The sequence below is a fragment of the Urtica dioica genome, chromosome 4 (genome assembly GCF_054948205.1).
Source record: "Urtica dioica subsp. dioica isolate 48M chromosome 4, U.dioica_male_clone48M_v1_H2, whole genome shotgun sequence".
Lineage (NCBI taxonomy): Eukaryota > Viridiplantae > Streptophyta > Magnoliopsida > Rosales > Urticaceae > Urtica > Urtica dioica.
Genome location: NC_142759.1, coordinates 5938844 through 5955178, shown reverse-complemented (window position 1 = coordinate 5955178; position 16335 = coordinate 5938844). Strand labels below are relative to the sequence as shown.

At 36.5% G+C, this 16335-nt stretch overlaps 3 protein-coding genes across 4 annotated transcripts; 2 read left to right on the top strand and 1 right to left on the bottom strand.

Annotated features, from left to right (window-relative positions):
• Positions 1–2693: 2693 nt before the first annotated feature.
• Positions 2694–5151, top strand: LOC149399700 (transcription factor bHLH121-like). Its single transcript, XM_089611070.1, has 5 exons — positions 2694–2942; positions 3494–3612; positions 3749–3876; positions 3955–4362; positions 4434–5151. Exons 1-5 carry the CDS (start codon positions 2758–2760, stop codon positions 4581–4583), a joined length of 990 nt encoding a protein of 329 aa, XP_089467196.1. The 5' UTR covers positions 2694–2757; the 3' UTR covers positions 4584–5151.
• Positions 5152–5392: 241 nt separating this feature from the next.
• Positions 5393–9722, bottom strand: LOC149399699 (calcium-dependent protein kinase 28-like). Its single transcript, XM_089611069.1, has 12 exons — positions 9065–9722; positions 8329–8459; positions 8192–8233; positions 7927–8038; positions 7655–7733; positions 7345–7514; positions 7105–7231; positions 6907–7022; positions 6711–6818; positions 6560–6622; positions 6271–6444; positions 5393–5941 (listed from the first exon to the last, which is right to left on the bottom strand). The coding sequence occupies exons 1-12, from the start codon at positions 9443–9445 to the stop codon at positions 5795–5797; spliced, it is 1650 nt and encodes a 549-aa protein (XP_089467195.1). The 5' UTR covers positions 9446–9722; the 3' UTR covers positions 5393–5794.
• Positions 9723–13611: 3889 nt separating this feature from the next.
• Positions 13612–15412, top strand: LOC149399698 (uncharacterized). 2 transcript variants are annotated; one of them, XM_089613636.1, is made up of 8 exons: positions 13612–13949; positions 14026–14172; positions 14245–14343; positions 14420–14611; positions 14684–14803; positions 14881–14952; positions 15032–15279; positions 15361–15412. In XM_089613636.1, exons 1-7 carry the CDS (start codon positions 13704–13706, stop codon positions 15254–15256), a joined length of 1101 nt encoding a protein of 366 aa, XP_089469762.1. In that variant the 5' UTR covers positions 13612–13703; the 3' UTR covers positions 15257–15279; positions 15361–15412. The 2 variants fall into 2 exon arrangements, with proteins under 2 accessions (XP_089469762.1, XP_089469761.1); XM_089613635.1 differs by having other exon boundaries at positions 15032–15412.
• Positions 15413–16335: the final 923 nt, after the last annotated feature.

The window sequence follows — 16335 nt, the reverse complement described above, 5'->3', positions numbered from 1 at the left end:
TGAGGGTATAATAGTCTTTACCCATTGGTCTAGGTACTACATGTGTCAAATTTTGGATTTTTGGCTATATTTGGTAAGGGACATTCATTTGGTATTATTAGTTTCAATACCCCTTTTATCTTATTTAAACGGATGTAGGTGTAGATGCATGTTCAAACTTGTTATTAAATTTAGCAAGACTTGTTATAGATTTGTTTAAAAAATATTTGAGTTAAATACCTTAGCATCTTTTAAATTGTTTTGTGTCATATGATTTTCAATTTGCTCTCTCTCTCTCTCTCTCTCTCATTGCAATTATAGGTTTAGAGATGAAGAAAATCGAATTGGGGAAAAATTATAATTATGTTCTTGAAGGAATCAGGAGAAAAATGTTTATTCGATTCTTCTTGAATTGTAGAGGATAAAAATTCTTATATAGCCAATCTACAAAAGACTAAACGACTAATAGCAGAAGAAAACCTAAACAAAGGACATTGTGGTTTTACAAAGACTAAAGCAGAACAATTAAAAATAAACAACATACAAAACAGGTAAACTCTCTCTCTCTCTCTCTCTCTCTCTCTCTCATTTGAGATATATATAACAGTAAATACAAGTATGGACGAGTACACTTACTATTCCCCGTCTCCACCGAATCTGTTATTAGGAGTAACAAAAACGTTTCTTTTCTCCATTTTGGATTAAGAAAAAGCGAATCTCTCGTGAGAGAAGGAGTTTCATAATTGGAGTTTTGAGTAAGATTACATTTTTTTTTTTGTTTATTATTGAAAAAATCAAAATCCTACTCAGTTCTCAACTTGAGATATGTCTCCCGTTGACAGAAAAAGCGTGTGACATCACGTTAAGGTAAAACAATTTACAACATACTGCATGTGAAATTCCACCAATGCTTAACGTCCCCTACAAATCTTCGATCATATTTGTTATGTGACTTACAAAATGCTTTGAACTCTTGTCGACGTAGGCCATAAATAATAATATTAAACACTTAATATTGTTTATTTTAAACCATGTTAAACAACCAAAATTATAATACAAGAAGCACAACGTCGATGAATGAGATTTCCATCTAAAATAATTGATTGATTTTTCTTAAAACTTGAAACATTGGTTGTCAAAACTTTATCATGAATTCCATGAAAATTAAAATCCTCAAAAGTAGTACTAGAAATGGGTCGTGTATTGTGTGTATAAGATATTAAGCGAAAATCAATAATGCGTTTTTGTGAAACTTAGTCGATAACGACACAATAACTTTATTTATTATCACATTCACATAAATCAAATATTTAGATATATATATATATATAGTACATTTAAATTCTTCGAAATTAGTAACTAGTGATTATCTCATAGCTATAAAAAAAAAGTTCATGATATCGATACAAACTGTATTATTATGTACTTTTTTATATAGTGGACAAATGGCTAGCTGCATAAACTATTCTCATACGTCGTGATGATCTAAAAAGGAAATGAGAAGTTCGAAGGAGACAATAAACATTGCCAGTGCATCATGGCAACAAGGGTGTCATTGCTCCAATTTTGCATCTCGCTATGATTCGTGAGCGATCTTATTTTTATCGCATATCTCCATCTCCTTGATTTTGTTTGGGGAGACATGTGTTTAGGTGTTGGTTTAGTGTACTGAAATCGACCCATTTTCTCAGAGTAGTTAGTTTTTCATAGTTAACAAATGTTTGCATTTTCATCTCTTCGGAGTTGCTTTGTTCGATACCATCATTTATTCAAAGTGTCCAAACGTTGGATTTTTTGAGGCTTGATACACTTGGTCAAATTCTTAAGATGGAATGTTATTTGAGGTATTTAAGGTCGAGAATTTCATTTGAGTTGGTTTTTAGCGTGTGGTCGATTGAAAAATGATCAAGCGACAATTTAAACTTGGAGAAAACAAATTTTTTTTTTTTTTGAATTTAGACATCACAACAAAAAAAAATGATTTGTCATCACATATACAATGAATAAGCTTGGCAGCAAGTTCCTTTAATATTTGTAATATGTCAAATTTAAAAGAAAAAACTATCATTAATTAAAACTATAATATGTAATTATTCAAATATTAAAAAAATAACTCAATTCATAACTTAGTCTTTTGTAGTAAAGAAATTATGTTAATAATGTTTTAAAATTGTAAGTGTGATATTTTTTTAAAACGTAAAAAATATTTTGAATAATAAATGTGAATAATAAATATTTTTTTAAACTGTGAATAGTAAATTAAGTTAAATAGAGCACAAAATAATAAATGTTTTTTTAAATGTGTAAGAAGAAAATTACTATTTTGCATTAAAAAATTTAAGAAAAAAAATACTCTTGCGATTAGTCAAAAAAACTATCGTATACAATTTTCACTTCAATGACATCGTCTTATCTTAATTTAGCCTTTTTTTAATTACTAGATAATTAGACTAAATTTTAAATATTGAGAGTTATATGTCTAATTATCCTGATTTAAAAATTTCCATTATTTTATGCTTCAGTACTGAATTTTTTTTTTTTTTTTTAAATTATTATCAAGTGCCTAGACGTGATCTCTCAGTCATGATAAATTAAAAAAATATAACATACTTTAAACTTTAAAGCCGAAACAAGGTACATTGCCAAATACCACCTTATTCAATTAAGCACTAAGTAAAAAAGATTTTAAAATTTGATATATATATCACAGACAGATTAAAAAGATCAAATAAATTTATTTATTCATAGCTTGTACTCTGTTCGGTGGGATTTTCATTTATGGCCCTAAAAAATTTCTCTCTTTCTCACAGTCACAGCAATTTAAGCGAAGGAAAAGAAATGAACGCAGAGCTTAGTGTGAGAGACTCGATCATGGAAGAATGGAAATCCGACGATTTTTCTCCCGCTTCTGTTCCTTCTTCTTCCTCTCAGCCGCTCTCGACTCGCTCCAACTCTGATTCCAGGTTTTCATTTTTTTTTTCTCTCTGTTGTGTATACATTCGTGAGCTTTTGTATTAGATTTGTTTAGCTTTATATGAAAGTTATGTTTTTTTTTGGGCGTGTTTTATCAGCTCATAGCTCTTATGTGATAAAAGAGAGCAAGTTCAATTTGGTGTTTTTAGGTTTCTACACACTTTTTGTTTTACTCTTCTTTTCTTAATACGAAATTTCATTCTTAATTTGTACCGTGGGTCCTAAATCATAATACTTTAGTTCTTTGGAATAATATGAAAGTGGAATAACTGGATATTCAATTTATCAGAAGAATAAAAGTAATCAGTGAGAGATTATTAGCATGAGATTCTATGAAGAAGACAACAAGAAACGGGCTAACTTTTGTGCTTATTGAATCGGTAAATCACATCACATTTCTAATCACCTATTTTTTCCCATAAACGATAAATAAAGGGGAAGGAAAAAAAAAAAGATAACTTGGTTATATCCTTTTAGTTGGCTATATTGCCTTAAATTCTGATTTGTGCAATTTTCTCCGTTTTCTTTGGTGTTGTTGCAGACAAAAAGCCGAGATGGAAGGGGATCCATTAGCTGCAAGGAAAGTTCAGAAGGCAGATCGGGAAAAGCTCAGGAGAGATCGGCTAAACGAACACTTTAACGAATTAGGAAACACATTAGGTACATAAAACAAATGAAAAAATCTGTTTACACTTTCATTTCGGGCTTTGCAGTCACTTTATACGACTCATCAACTCTGCTCGCATATCGTTTTTATGAATTTTGAATACTGTTTCTTTTATATACATTTACACAGATCCCGAAAGGCCAAAGAATGACAAGGCGACCATTCTGACCGACTCGATTCAGGTTCTGAAGGACTTGGCCGCTGAGGTGAGCCGACTAAAGGCAGAGTACGCAGCGCTCTCCGATGAATCTCGAGAGGTGAAACGAAATTCTTCTTCTTCTTATTATTATTATTATTATTATTGTTATTATCGTAAAACAAACAAAAAACCTCAGTTGACGAACGAGAAAAACGAGCTGAGAGAAGAGAAGGCGAGTCTGAAATCCGAGATTGAAACGCTGAGCGGCGAGTGCCAGCAGAGATCGAGGGCCGTGTTTCCGTGGGGCCCGATGGACCCTTCTGTCATGATGGGTGGTCCTCCTCCGGGGCCTTACTCGTACCCGATGCCCGGCTCGATCCCGTTCCCGTATTTCGGGGCCCAGAGTCTCGGCCCGTTCGTCCCATACGTAGCTGCTCCTATGGCGGACCCTCCCGCGGCGGAGCAACCACAACCGTCAACGAGTCCTCCTCATTCGAGCAAACGAGGTTCGAAGAACAAGCCTTCGGAGAGAAGCAACGACAGTTCGACCAATGAAGTGGCGACGGATCTCGAGCTCAAGACGCCCGGGTCGTCCGTGCAAAAGGTTTGGGTTCGTCGCGTATTGATCGATGGGGATAGAAATAAATAAAATGATCGGAGTGTGTTGTGTTGCAGGATTTGAATTTTCCCGGGGTTCAAAAGGGCAAGCACTCGCAGAGAAAGGAAAGCAATGAGAGGGACGGGTGTTTTTCTTCGAGTAGGTATTCGTCTCAAGTTTTTCAAGAAAGTCCGTCTAACAGTGTCGGTGACGTCCCAAAAACTTAACAAAATGATGATTAAATTTAATTTTTACTTGAATTTTCGAGTTACTAGGTACTAGATCTTGAGCTTCAATACCAATTATTAAGGTTGACATTTTGTGAATTCGGTCAACCAATGTTTAGTATAGGGAAGAAATAAAAAGGGTTTCTTTGATGCCAACATAACAAAGAAATAGTAGGATGTTGTCAATCAGTTGAGCTGTTTCAGTTCTCTGATATTTTTTTTTTTTTTTTTTTTAAGATAGTTCTCTGATATTCTTTATTCCAGGACAAGCATGAGAAAAGATGCTTTGAAATAATCAACTCTCAGGTTCATGTATTATTTGCTCAAGAACCAGCAAATGATTGAAACCTGGATTCAAATTTGTATATTATCCTTGCAATATATTGGTATATAGACGTAATATTCCACTTCCAGATTAGAATATTGTGTGAGGATACCAGCTTGGATTTGCATTTGTATACTTTATATAATATCCTCTTCTAATTTATTAATTTTTATTTTATTGTTGAAAGGATCCCTCAGAACCAACAAATATTTTTTCTGTCACAAGTTGGAGTATAATGTCCATATTATGTACTAATATTTTTTTTAATAAATATTCCACAATTATCTTTAGTTTATGAACGTTCGATTTCACGTGACCAGACTCAATAACTCAATTACTAACTACATATAGTTTCAACCGTAGGATGTATATATCTACTATATTAAGAGTTAGAAAATGACATTGCTACAAAAAGCAAGTCATGTGGGTTAAAAAGAAGATGCAATATTTTTGGGACCAGTTGTCACAGTCACAGATAACAGAATGACAGATAAAATCCACCACAGTTTCACTATAGCTTTATTTATGTCACAAATTACAAATCGTAGGCAAGAAATACCCATTACTCGCAAGGATATAATACACCAAACATGACAACAACATTAGGAGCCAAATTTTGTATTTGCAGACCAATCTAGACCAAGCATGGCATAAGTACATACACATGAAACATGGTCCGGTAATTGAGTTCAGAAACTATGATACAGCGAAAGATCCCATAAACGAGTCCTTTGCATTTAAAGATGTGGGTATTTTTGTAATTTTTGAAGAAGCTATATATGGAAACTGAAAATCCACTTCTTCATCTATATATCTCTTTTCTCACGTAGCAGAACTTCTGAAGAAAAAACAAATATAAACAAGAAAAAAAAAAACGTTGCAAACTCTACATCTTTCGGGGACCTCGAGGACTATTGACGTTAATGCTTGCGGTTCGCAGAAGTTTACGGAACTCCGATAGACTTATCTTCCCGTCTTTGTTGATATCAGCCTCCTCGAGAAGGGGATCGATCGACTCTCCCATGCCCGTATGCTGCGAACAAAAAGATAAAAAATATATATATATATATTAATAATAAATAAATAAATTCGTTTTCCTCTCGAGGAACATGGTGCTACGACCCGAAGGCTCAGAGCACAAACTACTGATATTGTTCGTAGATTTGATTAGCAATTCAAGAGGTGAACTAATCTTTTGATACACTATTCTGCTACTAAGAAAAATATGATAATTAACTTACAGCTCTTCTCATGACCCTTATGACCCATTTATACTAACATGCATAATACGTTGATAAATAACAAGAAGAAAATAAATCAATTACTAATTTACTCTTTCGGGCATAACAAAACAGCACTGACCATTCTGAGTTCGTCGGGAGTGATATATCCGTCTTTATCAATGTCGAACTTTTGGAAAGCTGCCTCTGAGCGTTTTTGCCACTTGTCGGAATCATGTTCCTCCAGTTGGTGGACGTGAAGAGTGGCTGCGACAAACTCAGAGAAATCAACAAGCCCATCCGTGTTGCTGTCAATCTGTGCATCAAAGTAAAAAACGGTATTAACAAGCCCGGTCTAATACCAGAGAGAGTTGTTTCATAGCAACTTTCAAATCAACTAGGTCTAGAGAGAGGAGGTGTGGAAAACATACAGCTTGCAGAATCTCAAGGACACGCGAATCTTTCATTTTCCAAGGAAGATCCTTTGCAAGAGCCTGCAAATTACACGGCATTTCTCATCTTACTAGACGCTAAAACCCAGAAACTGGATGGTCATCATACTAATAGAATTTACAAAAGTACCTGTCTCATTTCCTCGAGACTAATAGACCCATTTTTATCCACATCAATTGCATCGAACTGATCTCTGAGGTCAGAAATCTCCCCTTCATCTAGGGTACTAGCCAAAGCCTGCGACAAAAGGCAATCGATGAGAAGAAGAAAAAAAAAACGAATAACAAAAAACTGAATTCTCTATGGGTGATTTAAAATGGTGTACCCTCAGAGCAAATTGCTTTAAGCGACTGTACTTCACGAACTGACGCATATTGTTCAGAACAGATATATCAATAGGGATATCTGTCGCACTTCCTCCTTCCCTCACCCAAGGATGCGCTGGAAATTCGAAACAGTAGATGAAGAAAAACAACGAGCAAGAAAACCAGCAGATAAAAGAAGCAAATAATTATGAACATACACAAAGCCTGAGCAGCAGTTAGTCTGGCTCGAGGATCCTTCACCAGTAACTTCTTAATGAAATCTTTAGCACTATTGCTAATGGTTGGCCATGGCTTTCGCTTAAAGTCTGGCTTATTTCGTAAGACCTAAAAATGCAAAAAGCGGGAAATCAAATTAGTTGTATGACTAAAAAAACTACATTGATTATCGTAAATGCGAGATAAAAAAAATATATATGAGCATTAAGAACGTACTACACCTCCTTAAATATACCATCTTCGGTCCTATCCCAAAAGGGCCGTCTCCCACAAAGTAAAATATAAGTGATCACACCAATACTCCAAACATCTGATTCAGGCCCTGACTTGCGTTTCAATACTTCGGGAGCAACATAATAAGCGCTTCCCACAATATCTTGGAACTTCTTTCCTGCATCATTATTCATAAAACATAAAGCCGAAAAACACATTGAGATTCGAAAGATCTGAAGAACGTAAATTTGATAAAACAAAGCAATTATATCCACAGGCTTTAGCTGGAAGCTGTCCATGCAATAGAAAAGTACCAACCTGGTTTGATGAAGTCCGACAAACCAAAATCAGTAGCTTTCAAACGAGAGTCCGCTTTTGTCGACTTGAAAAGAAAATTCTGGCAGGCGATGAAACAGGAAAATTGTCAGCAATTTTTATATTTTAAGAGAAACAAGAATTCATTGATGATAAAATAAGCGGCTGGCAATATCTGAGAGACTGAATACACCGAGAGTGAACCAGTAATTCCCAAAATTATCAGCATTATTGACATCGGATGATCGAAGATATTCATATAGTTGACCTGGTACCTCGGGTTTCATGTCACGGTGAACTAAGCCGTGTAAATGACACTGCCCAGCAACCTTGAGCATCTGGCGAACTACTACAGCAGCGTCTTTCTCGGAGTAGCGGCTATCCTTCCTGATTTCAGATTTTCAAGTCAGTAACTGAACTTAATACCCAAAAAAATAAAACACGAGACAAAATTTGTTTTGCTTGAAAAGGAAATACACCCTTTAGATAGCAAATATACAAGAAAGCAAAAGAATACTTAATCACGAGTCAGATTCATACTGGGCCAATATACGATCCAGCAATTCACCACCCTCGCATAACCTGACAGAGGATTGTTTAAGTAGTGTTAACGATGATGAAAACAAAATGGGAAAAGAAAAAAGAAAAAACGAAGATTTGAAGTAAACAACACTTACTCCATAACTATGTACACGTAGGAATCGTCCTCGAATGCGTTGTGAAACTGAACCACGTTTTCGTGGCCTGTGAGTTCTTGCAATATCTTAACCTCTCGCTTCACATCCTCGACAGCAATAGGAAGAACCATCTGCCACGGTAAGAAAAACCAAAGGATTCTCCACTTTATCAATTTTCGCTACTCACTAATCAATTTGACTATTGTTAATAGAACCAAATAATTCTCTCAACAGGAAATCGTTGCTGACTATGCAAGCTTTTTAATTATGAAGCCAACATGAACAGAGGAGACTGATCCAACAATTGATTAATGAATTCCAGCTGTTCTAATATCCCCCACGAAGCTTTTAAGGCATCACATCTCAACCTGAAAGTGGAGTATCTACAGTTTTTTTCTTTTAAAGTCAACAGACAATTTGGGATCCAAGTTCCAGAAAACCATCTACGAAAAGCTATTTCAATCCCAACTAGAATCTGAATCACCCAATCAAAAAGCCATTTTTTTAGATTAAAAAAAAACTCTCATTTCTATCATAGTATTCCCTGATTCCCATCCCAACAAAAAAAAAAAAAAGTCTCAAATTCAGACAAAAAATCACAACCAAGAAACAAGACAAACAGCTTTCTCTCTCAAACTCCCACAGAATCGGACTCCAAAAGAACCGCACAACAATCAGAAGAAAAAAAAATTAAACCGAAAAACTTAAAAAAAAAAAAAAAAAAAAAAACGAAAACCTTGTTCTTCTCAATCCTCTTCACGGCGACCCGATCGCCGTTTTCCTTATCGGTAGCGACGTAGGTGTACCCGAACTGTCCGTGACCTAGAAGCTTCCCGATCGCGTATCTCCGGTCAAAATCCTTATCGTACCCGAAATCGGTCCTCTTTCCACACGGCACAGAACCTCCCTGTCGCCTACCGGCGTTCTTTCCGTTCGCCGGTCTCTGGTTCTGGTTCTTCTTCTTCTCCGTGGTCGCCGGAGACTCCGACGAAGAAGAGTCTTTTTGCTGCCTGTTCGCATTGACTTTGGTCTTAGGCTTCGCTGCGTCTTTCTTGTTGTTATTGTTGTTGCCGCTGTTGGAGCTTCGGACTTTGGCGGTGGAAATACAAGCGCCCATATCTCGCTACGGCGGAGAGAGAAAGGAGAGATGACGAGAAGGGGGGTTTTGGAGAGGGAAATGTAATCATTAACGAAATTATATATATGAATGTGTCTCTGTGTCCGTATTTTATATATGCGCGTGTAAACGATATAAATATATTCAGAGAGAGAGAGAGAGACTGAAGCAGAAAGGAGGAAGAAGAGAAGAAAGAGAGAGAAAGAGATTGGTTCTCGTCGTCGATGTAGAAGATGGTCAAAATAAGAGACTTTTTGAACGTTTAGTGTGTTTGTTTGTTTTTTTTTTTATAAGGAAATTTATATGGTTTAATTTACAGCTTTTTTTTTTTATTATTATTAATCAATTATCGAACACGAAATATATATCTTCCTCTATTATTCGGGTTTTTTTTTTCTTTTCCATTTGGGAGGCAAGCGCGTAATTCTGTGTGTGTGCGTGTGTTTCCTTTTTTTTTTTTTTTTTAATAAAAAGCGGGTAATTCTGTTATTCTTTCTTATTTTTCTCATTTTTTTCCCTTTCCGGAAGCAAGCGGGTAATTGTTTTATATATTTATATAAAATATAAATTATTTCCTGATCATCCTAAAAAAATATATATATATATATATATATATATATATATTAAGGGGAATTTTGCTACTTGTAATTTTTCATGTGGTAAGAAGTTTTAGAAAAGTATTGGATATTTAAGTCTTGCACTTTTACTACATTATTCGATATGGCTTATATTTTCAGCTACATAAACGTTTATGTAGTTCAGTGTAAATTTTATATCCAACGTGTTACGTGTCTCTAATATCTTATTGTTCAGTAGGTGGATAACATCAATAGAGTTGGCGTTTAATCATAATACATTTTTTTTTTTTTTGATAAAACGTGGGCAACACCACGAGAAATAGGATTAAAGCCCTCACATATGACAGAGGAATACCGTGGTTACAAATTAATAAGGTCATTTAGAACACCACGGACGGTACACGGCGGGACAAGCCCCGACCATCGAGCCTCCGCATTAACAACAAGCGCATACTTAGCCAAATTATGGGCCACCACATTACAAGAGCGGGGAATATAAAGGATACTAAAATCGCAGAAATTACAAACACTCCCCTTAATATCTTCCAACAACGTGCCAAGCTCCGTAGAAGGCGTGCCTCTATTCTTGATAGTGTTCACTACTTGGAGGCAATCGGATTGGACCACAACTCTCACAAGCCCCAAGTCTTTAGCAAGAGAAAGACCTCGGAGGATGCATGGCAGCCGCTTCCGCAAGCGGCGGCGAGAACCCATGCAATGCGGCCGAAATTTCCGAGGCCAACACCACTCCCCAATGATCTCGAATCACACACCCGGTACCGTATCGGCAGCCCGAGGTATCTACCGCCGCATCAACACTAATAGCACCCACTCCGGGATTAGGAGGCGGCCATATCGACACCGGAACCTTGCAGCCTGTTCGGGTAGTGGCCTTGTTCGCCTCCGTGTAATCGTCGAAGAAGCCACCGGTCCATTCCACAAGAGCTTCGGGGGTCCACTTGTCATTCCCGGAGAGAACTTTATTCTTATGATTCCAAATCTCTCATACCAAGAAAATAAAAAAAAACTCAAATTTACTAACCTCAACGGATTCCAAATCATAATACATTATTAAAGATGCATTTTTATGATAAAAAAAATTTCAAAACTGAAATTAATCGATTAAAATTAACTAAACAGTTTAATTTTAATCGATTTATTTCAATTAATTATACTGTTCAGTTAAATTTAATAGAATATTATCCTAAAATTTTAATTAGTTAGTTGTCGGACATAAAGATATTTTATTTTTTTCAGTCAATAAAATTTAATACTAAATGACTTATCGTCTCCTTACAGATTAGTGAGAAATTGTCCTTTGGGCACGCATCGGACGTAGAAGACTTGGACCTTCTTCATTCAAGTTTTCTATTATTCATAGTGTGGAAAATTAATAAACAACAATATAACCTATGGTTTTTTTTTTCCTTTGCATTAAAAAAACCTATGGGTTGTATAATGCAAAGTATGGGAAACTTTAAATGACAATAAATTGATAGAGGTGGTTGAAGTAGTCAAGTTGGTCCGACATGAAGGGATTTCGTAAATTGTATAAATGTAATCCCCAGCAGTTGCCAAGTTGTCATTAGAAAGATTTTGATATAGGCTGCGCTAATTTATTAAGCAATTTATCCTTGACTGTTTGATTATTTATTTATTCTCTTTCAAGAAACCATCTATTAATTCATTTATTTATTATCTTTCAAGAAAACGTCTACTAATTCATTAATTATTCTGTCCGTAGTTGGTAAAAATATTAGATTGTTTTTTGTTCATTTCTTGGTCTTCTTCTCGGTGTTTTGGGTTAATAGAAGATTCTTGTTGTAATACTGCGGGAAGGGATTGTCTTCGCGACAAAATGGGGCTTCGCTCCATGCGAACTAGATTCAGACTCGATGACTGCAATTAGCCTCCTCAAGTCTCGGGACATGATCGCAACGAAGGAAGGTTTCACCATTGAAGACACTGTCAACATGGCTTCTCAAAGTTCCTCTAACCTTAGCTTTGTCAGAAGAAGTGGCAACAGAGTGGCACATCTTATTGCGCATTGTAATTTATTTTCTAATATTTCCTCCACTTGGTTTGAGGAACCGCCTTCATGTATTACTGAACCTTTGTTGGCAGATTTGGCCTTTACCGATTCTGGGTAGTTTTAATCCAAAAGGTTTTTAATAAAAAAAAAGAAGATTCTTGTTGTATTACTCGGTCTTTTAATTGAAATTTGAGACTGGGAATTGCATTTTTACCGGAACTCTCATTACCCAGTCTAAACGAGTTGGGTAATGCTCATTCGAAACGGATTAACGAGTATTGTCTGTTAGTATTGTTATGACGTCGTTTTTTCGTATGGGAAAAATGACAATCCAAATGCAAAAACGACGTAAAACCAGAAGACCCTTCTCACCAAGAGACCTAAAACCGGAGGACCCTTCCGCCAGGACTCTCAAAACCAGAGCATTCCTCCGTCAGAACCCAAAAAACCGAAGGACCCCTCTGTCAGGACCCTTAAAACCAGAGGATTCCTCCGCTTGAACCCACAAAATGGGAGGACACCTCCGCCAAAATCCCCAAACCGGAGGATCCCTTCGATAGAACCCACAAAACTAGAGGATCCCTCTGGTAAAATACACAAAACCGGAGGATCCCTCCGATAGAATCCACAAAACCGAATGACCCCTTTGGTAAAATCCTCAAAACCAAAGGATCTCTTCGGTAGAACCCACAAAACCAAAGGATCCCTCCGGTAAAACCCACAAAACCGGAGAATTCCTCCTACCAAGTGTCCATGACTTTGCAAACTCAAAATCCTATAAATACCCTCTCATTTTTCACCAAAGGGATGAAGAATTTTTCAAGGGAAAGAAAAAGCTCTCAAAACTCAAAAAAGCTCTCAAAGCACTAAAAAGATCGGAAAAGACCAAGAAAAATAAAAGACAAAGACAGGGAGAAGAGAAGAATGAATCAAGACCAAGATAAGAGAACAAAGTGAAGACAAAAAATCCGACGAGAAGACGAAGAATTTGAAGAGAAGACGAAGAACGCGAAGAACACGAGTAATGTGAAGAACACGAAGGCCGACTATTGGCGAAGTGACGAGGAGTCGGAAACCACTTTTCGGTGAAGCAAAGACGACGAGAATAGAAGAACTTTACCACACTTAACTTGCGTGCGGTCATAGGGTCCGACACTAGATCGAACCACGGACGGTTCTAAATGCTAATAAAAAAACGCGATTAACAAGTATTTTAACGGATACGAGTAGCGAATATAGTGAGATATGCACGCATAAATATATGGACGTGACTATTTACTCATGATTTACGAAATATTGATTATATATCAATGTAAAACCGTAAATATAATTATATATCTAATGATTTCAAATAATAATAATAATATATTCGATTGTCTCGGATGAACATATATATGTAACTTTGAAATTTCGTTTTGTCTTTTTATTATTTCCCACTTCAAATTGTGTGTTACACGATTTTGCACCAGTTACCCGCCCGTTAGAAAAAAAAACGGGTTAACGGGTATTTTTATTTTATTTTAAAATATTTTTGTATCCTTCGTTTATTTTTTGTAATACAGATTTTGACCTAATTTTGTTTTCCTCTCACACATACAGTGACACACACGGACTCCTCTCGGACTCGACCCGCCATTTTTATGACCGAATGCTACACATTCATCACAGACTATCACTTCCTTCCTTAACCTTCTTCAACTCCAAGCTCAACATCACCCACTTTTGCTCTCCCATGGCGTCTTCCTCTCCCGCCCATTTCTCCGCCGCCTCTCCGCCCAAGCGCGTCGGCACTCACAACGGAAGCTTCCACTGCGACGAAGCCCTCGGCTGTTTCATGATCCGCCTCTCTCGAAAGTTCTCCGCCGCCGAAATCGTCCGTACTCGCGACTCTCAGGTATCGAAACGAACAGAGTTTAGATGATTTCTCTCAATTTCGATTCGGCACACCGAAATCTATAGCATTTTTCTAGGTTTTGGAAGGTCTTGACGCTGTTCTTGATGTCGGAGGTGTGTACGATCCGAGTCGCGATCGGTACGACCATCACCAGAAAGGATTTCAAGAGGTTTTTGGCCATGGCTTCACTACCAAACTGAGTAGCGCAGGGCTTGTTTACAAGGTAAAGAAAATAAATTTTAGAAAATAAAAATAAAATTAGCTTAGGAGTTTGAATTTCATATATGTTGTGTAGCACTTTGGGAAAGAGATAATAGCTAAGGAGCTTGAAGTTGAGGAAGAGCATCCTGATGTGCATAGGTTGTTTTTGGCCATTTACAAAAGCTTCATGGAGGTAAAAGCCAAACCACTGGTTTTCTCGAACACTGTTTAGGTGTGAATTTTACAGTTTTTTTATAAATATTCTTCAGGCGATCGATGCTAATGATAATGGCATAAGTCGGTACGATACCGATAAGCCTCCTCGCTATGTTAACAATACCCATTTGTCGGCAAGAGTGGGAAGGCTGAATTTGGATTGGACTGATCCGGATCAATCATCGGACAAGGAAAACGAGGCCTTTCACAAAGCCATGGCTCTCGCCGGTAGCGAGTTTCTAGATGTGAGTGAATCACACATAATATCAGTCATCGAGCTTTGTTTTCACTGATTCTGGTTCCAATTAATGTCGCAGAGCGTTCGATTTCACGCGAAATCATGGCTCCCGGCAAGATCCATAGTGATGGAATGCCTTGCCGCTAGATGGGATGTTGACCCCAGTGGAGAAATCATTGTCTTGACTAGATTTTGCCCTGTAAGACTCACTCACTCATTTCACACGAAACTTCTACTAAAATGTAATACTGATAATATTATCATTGTGTTGAACAGTGGAAGCTTCATTTGTTTGAGCTAGAAGAGGAGCTCAAGAGCGAGCCTAAGATCAAATACGCTCTTTATCAGGTACTACCAACCAAGTCTTGTTTGATATGTTGATTCAAGGGTTTTGTTTTGTATCGTATTAAAGTGGAATGAGAGTCAGGATGAGAGGAGTCAATCGTGGAGAGTTCAAGCGGTGGCGGTGTCTCCTGATAGCTTTGAGAGTCGGAAGCCTTTGGCGGCTCAGTGGTGTGGCCTCAGAGACGAGCAGCTCTCAAACGAGACGGGAATCCCCGGATGTGTCTTCGTTCACATGAGCGGCTTCATCGGAGGAAACACCACTTACGAGGGGGCTCTTGCCATGGCCAGATCTAGTTTGAAGCTTTGATCTCTCAACCATGCCTCTATAAAGTATGAACTATGTTTTGTTTTTTTGTTTTTTGTTTTTGGAACAATTTTTTCTTACCCTGGGAAATGAATATTTGCTATTAGGTGATGATATCATTATATCGCAATCGATGACTGATGTTGCCAAATTTTGAAATTTGGGATTTTCGGTGGTGAGCGGAATGACGTTTCCATAAATTTTCAAGAATTTCGACGGATAATCAATTTTAGTGCCTTAAGGATGAAATTCGAGCTTTTTTTAAAGAAGTTTGATGGATTTTTTGTTAAGAAGTTTGATGGATGATCAATGTTTGAAATTTAACCTAAAAAAATTGTCATTAAGGATAGGAAAGAATATCGTCGTTTTTTCACTTAAAAGAAAAATAGAATTAGAATTTGTTAAAATTGATGTTAACAAATGTTCGAAATTCGCGTTATATAACAAATGTTTATATTGACGAGTAACCACAAACCGTTATAAACTAGTCTCAATGACAATAATGCCATACATTAATAATTGGCTTGTTTCCAAATAAAAGCCAATTAAAAACAAGAAATAAATGACAAGATACTTAAAATAAGCCAAAAGAATATGTTTGTTTGGACTTTGGATTCTCCAATTAAAAAATCCCAAAAAATTTTGGATACATACAAACAACCTAATACTTGAAGATCCTTCCGTATTTTCGCGTATTTTCGTAGCCTGATTAAAACTTCACAACCCCAAATTTCAGGATTTCACAATCCTGAAGCCTATGAAACAAAGGAGTGATAATTTGGTAGCCTAGTACTGGCTTACAAAGGTAAATAACAAAAATAGAATACAAAAGCAATAATACAAGGGCACAAACATCTACTATTAAATGTGTGTATACATGTTTATAAAAAAGTGAATATCAATGAACTATAGTCTATAGATGGCCATCAAATCTAATATTAAAGATGAAAATAAAAAAAATTAAAACCAATTTAGAGAACACAAGCATAGAGATAAACCTGTGTATTTTGGTTTATTTTTATTGGTTAACATCAGTAAAAAACACGAGTAAAAGAGAGATGACCACCAAATCGAAGATTAGT